Genomic DNA, 11,584 nt, shown 5'->3' on the forward strand with positions numbered 1-11,584 from the left:
TTAAGCTTATCTTTTATTTTATCTTTAGACGTGACTTAACCGAAAGAACCAAATAATAATTCCTGCAGTCACGAAAGTTCTAAAATTAAGATTGAACCACTTCTACGGGGAAGTTTTAAGCTTATCTTTTATTTTATCTTTAGACGTGACTTAACCGAAAGAACCAAATAATAATTCCTGCAGTCACGAAAGTTCTAAAATTAAGATTGAACCACTTCTACGGGGAAGTTTTAAGCTTATCTTTTATTTTATCTTTAGACGTGACTTAACCGAAAGAACCAAATAATAATTCCTGCAGTCACGAAAGTTCTAAAATTAAGATTGAACCACTTCTACGGGGAAGTTTTAAGCTTATCTTTTATTTTATCTTTAGACGTGACTTAACCGAAAGAACCAAATAATAATTCCTGCAGTCACGAAAGTTCTAAAATTAAGATTGAACCACTTCTACGGGGAAGTTTTAAGCTTATCTTTTATTTTATCTTTAGACGTGACTTAACCGAAAGAACCAAATAATAAATTAAGTCTTGGTTGCTGGAAGACAGAGTGTGTGGAGGGGAGTAGAGCGAGGGGAGAGGTAGGAGAGTGCATGGAGGGGAGTCGAGTGAGATGAAAGGGGAGAGGTAGGAGAATGTGTGGAGGGGAGTAGAGTGAGATGATGGGATAGGGAGGAGATGGTGGGGGGGGTAGAGTGAGATCAGAAGGGACAAGTAGGAGAATGCGTGAAGGAGAGTAGAGTGAGATGAGAGAAGAGAGGGAGGCAGGGGTGATTATGGAAGATCTTGAAGGCAGTGAGTGGGATCTTGAAATTGTGGAGGGAGTGAAGTCATGGATCACATGGTCTCACTTATGTACGTGCACTGTTGTATACACAAATTGTTTTATTTTAATTAGTTTTTTTTATCGTAAAATTTGCTTAATTTCTTTTTTTTCAGGTTTCCTTTGGCTTTTGAAAAATGAATCCTCAAGAGTTGGTGAAATATTGCTTTGTATTCCCAATTTATTTAGTGGCGTTTCTCGCAGGTCTGCCCCTCAATGTCATGGTGTGCTGGGTTCTGGGACGCACCAAAAAAAACTCCATGTCCATTTACGCGCTGAACCTCGCCATCGCAGACCTATTTTACTTGGCCGTCGTTCCGATGAAAATCGGCTACACCTTCAACGGAAACAACTGGATTTTCCCCATATTTCTCTGTCGCGTCAGCAACCTGATATTCTTCACCAACATCTACGCCAGCATCATGATCCTGTCGGCGATCAGCGTCGACCGCTACAAGGCCGTGGTGCACCCGCTGGAGATGTCGCGCTGGCGGGAGCCCAGGACGGCGTGGATCGTGTGCGCCGTCATCTGGGTCATCACCATCGCCGAGATCGCGCCCATCAACAACGTCACGTTCACCGTGATGGTCAACGCCACCAACGGCAGTGCTCCCCCCACCATCAAGTGCTACGAGAAGTTCTCAACCAGCGACATGGACTTCTTGACCGTTTACAGACTCTACTTGTTTTTCTCCCTCTACCTCCCCTCGCTAGTCGCCATGCTCTTCTCGTACATCAATGTCATCAAATCTCTGTTCAAAGTCGACGATCGGGTCGAGGTGATGAAACGCGACAAGAAGATCCGCGCCATCAAGCTGACCGTCTTGGTTATCAGCAATTTCTTCGTGTGTTTCACCGCCTACAACGTGTCTCATATCATCGGCTTCATCGAGAGTAGATACAACAGCATGTCCTGGGAGAGCTTGGCTCTGCTGCGAGACATTGCACTGGGCCTCAGCCTTCTCAACAGCCTCTTCGACCCCGTGGTTGCCTTCGTTGCATCGTCCTCATTTAGGAATTCGTGCAAAAGTATCATCAAGTGTAGACTTTTAAAAAACCGCATAGAAGATGCAGCAACTTGACCGAGCCGCATCGCAAACTGCACAGCTCACGCAAACAGCACATCTGCACCATTACCACCACGCCTTAGAGCTGAAGCCAAACATCTTTCTGAGTCTGGATATGTCTCTAGAACCCTTAGTCGTTCGTTCCCTGTGTAGAATATACAAGAAATAGACAAGGAACTACAGACTGAGGAATTGAAGTTGCTCCTGTATAACACCGCGAACGTGGTCCCTGTAACATGCAGAGTCCAAGCCCTGTTTTGTTGACTGTGGTGTCGGAAAGTTGCAGGTCAAAGTCAGAAAGAGCGGTGACGTCAGGACTGTCAGGAAGAGAGCAACGAGGAGGAGAGAATGAATATGGCAACGGCACCGATGGAAAGGGTCGTGATGAGAGCGGCCGAGTGGACTCATGCTGGGTGTGGAGAGAGGTCGTGGTAGTCCGAGTGGTGTGGAGAGACGAGGAGATGGTTGAGAGAGGGTTATGCGAAAGAAGAGGGGGCTGTAGAAAGAGTGCAGGACACAGTGATTGGAGGGAGGGGCTCTGATGAATGGACAATCGTGAGTGGATAATGAATGTTCTTGTGAATATGGGATGTGTGCGTGGAGAGGCCTTGGAAAAGAGTCGGGAATTTGACGTCAGATTGATGTTTGTTTTCCAGAAGGGAGGGAGTGAAGGATATAGGTTTAGAGGGCAGAGGGATAGGAGGTGATAGTACGGTGAGTTTTGAATTAAGACGTTTCATAGGGAAGTGTTCATCGGCAAAGAGCAAAGTCGTGCACCTGAACTTTAACAGCAGTGAGGGTATTATTAATATTATTATTTGTATAAAATGAGTACGACTGTGGGAGGTCAGAAGAGGTTGATCTATAGCAAGATTGTCCCATGCCATGGCAAAGTGACTCAGGGTTAGCCTCGAGCAGGGCGATTCGAGACGGCGCCGCTCTCCGCCTCCCGTGGGACGGACACGGAAGGCGCTGCTGCGTGTCAGCAGCCCTCTTGCAAGGTTCGTGATGTCACTTTGAAGCACACCCACTGTTATAATGGTAAACATGAGTATTGTCCAATGCAGTCGCCTTTATTTATGGGTTAATCCTTTAAGTAAGCACCGAATGAGTCCTAAAAGTATTCTAAAAGTATATTTTGACGGGAGGTAGTGGGTGATTGACCTCGTGGTCTGGACGGCAGTAGGGGGCACAGTTGGTGCATCTGCCGGTCATCTTAGTCAGCCCGTGGCACCTGCTGGGTCTGTCCCATGACCTCCTGCCAGCGAGCCTTCGACACTTCACGTGGCCTCAAAGTGCACCTTGCCTGGCACAGGCGCCGTGGTGACGTCACCATCACTTCGTGGCGAATGGCGCCTGTGTTGGTATTATAATTGGTCTGGACCGTTGGCTAAGATTGCTGCTGCTGCTGCTGTTGCAGCTGACAGCACACGCCGTCGCGTTCAGGAGAGGAGCTCCCACGGAATGGGGCACTTCCAGTGACGAGCGCCGTTTCACGACGAGGGCCCGTGGACACCACCACCACCAACCACCACCACCACCAACCACCACCACCACCAACCACCACCACCAACAACCACCACCACCAACCACCACCACCAACCACCACCACCAACCACCACCACCGCCACGCAGTCAGTGAACGTCACCCACCCGTGGCGGCCTTGCGAGCGCGCCTGCTCCCTGTCCACCTCGTGTCTTCTATTGTCGCTGAGCTGGGCTCGTTTCACGTGACCTACAGTTCAAAACATTCATAGAGTCCGCCCCACGTGGTGGGAAGGAGCGCAGGCCGTGGTCGCACAACCGGGACCAGCCTCACAGCCAGAAGCGTCACCTGGTCATGGTGGTGGTGGTGATAATGACGCTGGAAGTAATACTCATCGAAAAGGCCAATATAAATTGTCAAACATAATGCTTGCCCTTCAACATTCCGGTTTTGTTTTTGATTTGAAGCTTTCGTGACTGCAGGAATCCATACTCTTTGGTTATTTCAGTAAAGTCAGGTAGGTAGAAATACAATAAAACAAATCACGACGTTTCGATTGCAACACAAGCAATCATCATCAGGTGGGAAAACCACAGCAAGAAAATAAACTAAGCTAGTTTAACACGTAGGCTTTCGCGACCAATATCATCAATAATAGAGGGTTTTTGTGGGTTAAATCGCGTAAACTAAGCTGATTTGCATATTTGTCTACGTAACAACTTGATTGTATTGGCTCTGTCGGGTGGTGAAGGGTTATCGTTAAAACGTGGCTTCACACCTCCTGCTCGATCTAACCCAAAATCAACTCATTATGAATCAGATACGTACTGCAGTACACCAACATTTAGGTAGTTTGGGATATTTCCATAGTTACCATGACAATCACAGCGTTGCTGTGGTTAATCGCAGTCAACTCGAGCAATTGACAACAATTAAAGCAAATAGAGAGGATCTCATACTCTTTTGTTCTTTCGATAAAGTCACGCGACTTTACCGAAAGAACTTGAATTCCTGCAGTCACGAAAGTTTTATATAGAACTAGCTGTACTACACGGCTTCGCCCGGGACTTCATCACGCCCAGCCGCCTTTGTCTCCCCAGTGGCGATGTTCACACACCACAGCAGTTACTTCGTTTGAGGCTGAGTCGACCTAGGGGAGGCCCAGGTGAAAATAATCGTCACCGGTGGTGGTCGTGAGCGGGAATCGAACTCGGGTCGCCGGGCTCGTAGCGCAGCGCGCTAACCACGACACTACAATGCGTGACGCTTCCACATGCGCGGGTCACATGACAGATGCGACGTCACAGCTCACTTGCCGTGCAAAAAAATCTACCCATTATTGAGCTCCCCCCCCCCCCCAAAAAAAGAAAAGTGTATTTTTATAATTGTTGCATGGTGTACAGTCTGGAAAGTACCCACATGGCAAATTTCCAGTTTGTTGCATGTCGGGAAGTACGCTAAACATTTTGAACAGACACATAATCACAACTTTGCCTTTTATGGAGATGGAGATCTGTCGAAAATTGTTGATTGTAAATGCAATTTGTAACAGTAAAGTATGATTTCTATTAAAACAGATTGGTGAGACTGTAAAATGTTTCATAATATTGAGTTCGCTTTCATATGAATTCAGGAGCAATTAGTAATTAGTATATTTATTTAACAATTACTTTTATAGGTAAGATGCTACAGGCCCCGCACTATCTGAATCCGGCTGTTTTAAAAACGAGTGATGCTAGAATAGAAACAATGAGATGATAAAAATAACCCTCATCACTCGCTACAAACGGAACCAAATGCTTCTCTCGATTTAGCCACAGGGAAGAAAGTGGGCAGCGCAGCCCAGGCAGACGTCGTGACGCCGTGGACACGAACCTCGCTCAGACACTCACGTGAACACGGTGATCATGGTGAACACCGTGTCCACGGTGAACACGGTGAACACGGGAAAAGTGATCACGGTGAGCCCAGGCACGGTGAGCACGAGCACGTGAACAGAAGACACTCGGGAATTACAGGACACAAAGACAAAGGTCCCCTGTTCAGGCTACATAGGCTATTGGGAAAAGTGCTGCAAGCGATCACCTACAAACGCCGGCACGGCACACAAGGGGGTGGGTGACCAGCACCACATCCCGCCGCCTTTGTCTCCCCATTGCTGTTGTTTTTTTACATACTGTACCACACACATTGTACTCCTGTGAGGCTGATTTGACCAAGGGGAGGCCCAGGACTAGTTCAGATAATCGCTATGACTGGTGCTGGTAGCCGTGAGCGAGGATCAAACTCGGGTCGCCAGGTTCGTAGCGCGGTGCGCTCACCACTGCGCCACCGCTCATCGCAGGTCACCGCGAGTCAAACGCACGCGGCGTCCTCGTAGCTCAACACAAACACCGCGCGCACAGGGACAATGGGTGGGAAGGGAACCCCGCTGTTGATACTCTGTCGGTGCGCGTGCCGAGAGAGACGCCACGCGCGTGTTTGGTCTCCACGGGCCGCCCGCGATGTCTCCAGACGGCGATCGGGGCAAGTTGGTCCCCAACGTTTGCTTTGGCTTCTGCATTTTATATTCAACCGAGCTACCCCCATTGTCCTGACCCAACATGACTCTGAGAAATAAATGTATGAAAAATGACCATTAATATTTTAATATATTGAAGTCTGCTTTGAAAACGCGTCGATTTAAAGTGGCGTTCCCTTTTTAGTTTGTTTTTGTTTCCTGCTTTCCATGCATTGCGCATTGGGATCCTACGATGGAATGCACATTACACATTTGAATTATAATTATATTATCTTAACATATTGTCCATTTTGTGAGGTATCCTAATTAGCGAGTAACTTGCAAGCGAATCAAACATTTTTAACGCTCTGTTTGCATGACGCAATTTGGTCGCGCTCGCTGGTTAGGGGCCGTCCATAAATGACGTCACGCACCTAGGGGTGGGGGGGGGTCAGACATTTGTGACGATGTGTGACGATGGGGGGGGGGGGGGGGGTGAGAAATGTGACGTCACATCAAAATGCGCAACTTTAAATAAATATAGACAACACGTTCTACTTAATTAAATAGACTATTTAATAAAAGTTTTCTCCTACAACATCAAAGTGCAGCGCCATATTAAATGCGCACTACAATGACAATAGTTTAAAGCGATTTGAAGCATAATAATAGGTATTTTACCCTTTTATCTGACACAATACTGACACCTTTTTACAAGAGATCATGTTTGCATTAACCACAATACCTGTGGTTTTAAACTACTTGTTTTATTCGACCAGATGAGGCCCACTGAGCTGTACAGCTCTTTTTCAGAAGCGACCTGGCTGTCGCAGACGATAGCTCAACGAGGTGGTGGCTTATCACGTGGACATGTAAAGCAGCAGCCAAACACTTTGCACGCGTCATAATTTATTCTAGAGGAGAGAGAGACACCGCAAACTCCAAATAGACAGCAGCAGCAGGCATCGCCAGGGTCGGGATCGAACCCCACGCCCTCCTGTGTACCAGGCGAGGTAGTTAACGTCTCCTGGCCACCGTGATGATTATGAGAGAGACACCGACTCCAAATATACAGCAGCAGGCATCGCCAGGGTCGGGATCGAACCCACGCCCTCCTGTGTACCAGGCGAGGGAGTCAACATCTCCTGGTCACTTGCACGGCGCGCCAGGCCCCTCTCCCGCCTGACGCAGTGGCCCCTCTGGCTGCCAGACCCCGGCTCCTAGGGGGGTCACACGCGGAGCTGCCAATCGCGATCCTCTCCACGCGAGCCCTGCCCGCCTCGAAGTCACGCGGCTGGGCAGCTCCTCGCCCGGCTGCTCATGCGATTGGTGACGACGCCGTGCGCGTGGGCGATGCCTGGTAAGATACAACAACATCGCGCAGTTTTATTTGTATATTTTAAGCTTTTTGTTTACCTTGCCTATACTTTGCACTCTGATCGTGTCTTTGTACTGTTTGTTGTCGTAACGTTCTGACCGGCCCCCAGTGGACATCTGTGAAAAAAGAGCTTTATAGCTCATCGGATTCCTCCAGTTTAAATACACATCCTGATTCTGATCACAACAAACAATGACGAAACCGTCATTGGCCCCATCTCCGTTGCATCGCTGTCACCGTCACGACCTCGGGCACGGCGACCACGACGCACTTGGCGCAGAGGCTCGCACCGCCACGGCCGCTGAATGATCGACCCCGAGGCCGGCGTCGCTTGAAGCTCAGCCACAACACAGCGGCGACGAGACCGCCACGGGCCCCCTGCGGACTCAGAGGCCGAGGAGCGAGGGAGCGTCACACAGCAACAGCTGCAGCAGCAGCGTGTGGCAGACACACGAACTTCAGCTGCACACGAATCGCTCGACTGCGAGCGATAGAAGCAGGGAAGCCTGCGAGAGATGTTCACAGCGATGGCTCCTTCTCATCTGTCTGATTATTATGAATGCCCGGCGTTCCGTTTGTCCATCAACTGAATGACCAGGGTCTTTCAGAAGGCCTGAATGAAAAGGTTATAGAAAGTGGACCCCCCAAGATGTGGGGGTGAAACGTTGATCCAACAGGTTCACAAATGTCGCGGCCAACCAAAAAATAATTTTGACCCCCCCCCCCCAAAAATAAAAGTATTTTGTTGATCAATATGCCTACGCACCCTACATACACCAGTCAGTAGTATCTACTATCTACTCACTATATATATGCCTACACATCCTACATACAACAGTCAGTAGTATCTACTATCTACTTACTATATATGCCGATACACTCTACATGCAATAGAGTCTATAGTACTATCTGCACACATGGGGGGGGGGGGGGCATTAGTAGTGAGATAAAAGGCGAAGCCACCTTGGGACGTCCCAAGTGAGCCAGCCGTGTTCACGATGGCCGCTAGCTCAGAATTGTGTGATGTTGCCCGGTTGTGGTGATTCAAGTGTCCGTGTCTTTGTTTCATGAGCTCGCCTGAACTGATTTTACAGTTTTTCCCAACTTCTTGAATACTTTGTGTGCACCCCTTCAGGCCAATGCGATGAGAATTGGTGAAAAAAAGAGTGAATGTCAATGCACTGCATCGCGCGCTTTCAGAAGCGCTTCGCCGTCGTCTGGAATTCCCAATATCATGAAGCCACTGCAGCTACGCACCTTTACATCTTGATTAGCAACTCGTTTCTTTAAAACTGCTTCTTGTGCTTAGTTTGTTGTTCTTTCCCCGCACCTCCAATTAGTATGGTTTGCTACGTACGATGCGAAATACGTTCAACATACAGTCCATACTATCCGGGCAGAGTGCGCGCGTGCCGACACACTGGGGCTTGACTCGCCACTTGAATAATTATTTCATTCACGTTGTCTGCTCCACTCGGTCCGCTTCGTGTCAGTTTGGCGCCACCACGGCCGCGACACTGGCCATTGAAAGCAATAAACTATAAGACTATTAACTTTTTTATTACTTTACCAGGTAAGGCCCACTGAGCCATTTCGCTCTTTTTCAGAAGCCACCTGACCACAAATGATAGCTCAATGAAGTGGCTTATCGCGTGGAAAGTTGTAGCAGCCAAATTGTGGAGGGAAAAAAACCGGAGGACCCGGAGAAAACTCCACACGACCACGGGGAGAGAGACACACAAACTCCAAATATAGAGCAGCATCGTCAGGGTCGGGATCGAACCCACGACCTCCTGTATACCAGGCGAGGTCGTTAACATCTCCTAGTCACCGTGGCGCACCCGCGCTGTATCCAGAGTGCAGCGTGACACTGCGCAGTGATGCTGGGTGACCGCCATCACATTCGCTGTTGTTGTAAGTTGTGCATTTGCCCTCCTCTGTGTGGTGGTGATGATGCCTCATTTGTTGAGTTGTTCCCATTCAAAGCAGCAGCAGCAGCAGCTGCTGCGGGCAGAATCATCACTCAACTCGCGCGCCCGGCTGGGCCCTCCTCCCCCTGGTGCCCTCGTGTATATATATACTAGAGAGTCCAGCTTGTCCCACAGACTCGCTCCCACATCACCGATCTCACACGCTGGCGTGACAAAGAGACGCTCGTCCCCCTGCACGAGTTGCCGCCCGCGCAGAGGACGCCCTGGGGCAGAGCGCAGCCTGCCGGGAGCCCCCCCCCCCGGGGAGCAGCGGTGGCCTGCGGGCCGAGCCCCACACCGTCACGCCACGTGGTGGCGAGAGGCCCCCCCCCCCCCCCGTGCTTCTCGTTCTTGCACTCGAGCTCAGGCGGCTTCTCCAGCAGCAGCTCCGCTGTGGCTCCTCGTGCACGCGGCAGCAGCAACCTGCCAAGAGACACGCGCGGCCACCACAGGACGCGCCTGCTGGCAGATGCCCCACGGCCACGTAGGGGTATTACCCTGGGGTGTTTTATTTTAAAGTTAAGATTGTTTTGTGTGAATGGGGGATTATCTGCTGTTGGTTTTAGAGAATGGAATCTATGAATTTTCTCTCAGATTTTGTGATTCTACCGATTTACGTTTCAACGGTAGCTATCGGCTTACCACTGAATATGGTGGTGTGTTGGGTGCTAGGCCCTACAAAGAAGAACTCCATGTCCATTTACGTGGTGAACCTCGCCATTGCTGATCTATTCTACTTGATGGTCCTGCCGATGAAAATCGTGTACATCGGCAACGGCGGTAACTGGATATTCCCTTCGTTCCTCTGCCGCGTGACAACCCTCATATTCTTCACCAACATCTACGCCAGCATCATGATCCTGGCGGCGATCAGCGTCGACCGCTACAAGGCCGTGGTGCACCCGCTGGAGATGTCGCGCTGGCGGGAGCCCAGGACGGCGTGGATCGTGTGCGCCGTCATCTGGGTCATCACCATCGCCGAGATCGCGCCCATCAACACCGTCGCGTTCACCACGCAGATCAACGCCACCAACGGCAGCAGCTCGCAGCCGTTGACCAAGTGCTACGAGACGTTCACGCAGGCGGAGACCGACTACCTCATCAGGTACCGGATGTTCCTGTTCTTCTCCCTCTTCGTCACGTCCCTTGCCGTCATGCTCTTCTCCTACATCAACGTCATCAAGGCTCTGATCGAAGTGAGGAATCGGACGGAAACCATCAGCCGGGACAAGAAGAAACGCGCCGTCAAGCTCACCGTCCTGGTGCTGGTCGTCTTCTTGGTCTGCTTCACTCCGTACAACGTGTCCCACGTCATCGGCTTCGTCCAGAGCAAGTCCAGCACACTCTCGTGGAGGAGCCTGGCTTTGCTCCGAGACGTCGTGCTCTGCCTCATCGTGGTCAACGGCCTCTTCGACCCGCTCATCGCTTACATCGCATCCACCACGTTTCGAGAATCCTTCAAGAACATTTGGAAGTGCGGCCGGAGCAACAATCGCGTAGCAGCCGCAGTGGTTTAACTCGCGAACACTCTCGCTGCGACATCCCAACGTGCCCGCGCAGTGCTCGCTGAGCTGCGTTGGCTTCCACTTGCCGAACGAATACGTTACGAAGTCGCACTCATTACACACACAAAGTGCTTGCCACAAATGGACCACGATGCCTTGCTGATCTCGTCAAGGAGCATACACCATCACTCGAACTCATTCTCACAGCAGCGGCTTTTGGCTAACCATCGAACAAACACGGGCACTGCACCTCGCGCTTCCGGATGCGATTCTGCAGCCGTCTGGAACGCTCTTCCTTCCGATATTAGGAAGCCACTGGAGCTATGCACTTTTAAATATCAATTGAAAACGAATTCCTTTAGAACTGCTTTTTTTGTTTAGTTTGTTGTCTTAACCTAGCACGGTTGACCACGTTCGTACTAGTCCATGAGCCCAGACCGGACGTCTCGCTTGTGGGTACCGCCTGAGCTGGCATAGCTTTAGCAGTTCCAGCCCCTCCATGTGGCCAACAGCAGTGGATCGCGTGATCACCGTAGGACATGAGCGGTGTCATCAAGTAATCAACTCGTATTAGGTGTCTAAATAAATCGATATGACGAGAGTTGCGATACCTGAGCGGGTACCGATTTCAGCTGTGGCCCGCGGGCTGTCATTTGGCTTCCCCCCGCGCCCTGCGCTGCCCCCTGCCCCGTGCGGGCAGCCCCCGCGCCCTGCGCTGCTGGCTCTGCCCCCACGGCTCACGAGTGAGCAGGGACGGGCTGGAGGTGTACTGTTGTGCGTGTGGATGCGTGCAGTGACGATGGTGATTCTAGCGGTGATGGTGAAGGAGAGTGAGTATAGCGGTGCAGGGAACATGCCC

At 50.5% G+C, this 11,584-nt stretch overlaps 2 protein-coding genes across 2 annotated transcripts; both read left to right on the forward strand.

Annotated features, from left to right (window-relative positions):
- The first annotated feature begins 956 nt into the window (after nucleotides 1–956).
- On the forward strand, nucleotides 957–1,901 carry LOC144718007 (proteinase-activated receptor 1-like). Its single transcript, XM_078593865.1, has one exon. It carries the CDS (start codon nucleotides 957–959, stop codon nucleotides 1,899–1,901), a length of 945 nt encoding a protein of 314 aa, XP_078449991.1.
- A 7,888-nt stretch (nucleotides 1,902–9,789) lies between these two features.
- On the forward strand, nucleotides 9,790–10,737 carry LOC144718008 (proteinase-activated receptor 1-like). Its single transcript, XM_078593867.1, has one exon. It carries the CDS (start codon nucleotides 9,790–9,792, stop codon nucleotides 10,735–10,737), a length of 948 nt encoding a protein of 315 aa, XP_078449993.1.
- Nucleotides 10,738–11,584: the final 847 nt, after the last annotated feature.

This window comes from Lampetra planeri, chromosome 4, assembly GCF_965212315.1.
Source record: "Lampetra planeri chromosome 4, kcLamPlan1.2.h2, whole genome shotgun sequence".
Lineage (NCBI taxonomy): Eukaryota > Metazoa > Chordata > Hyperoartia > Petromyzontiformes > Petromyzontidae > Lampetra > Lampetra planeri.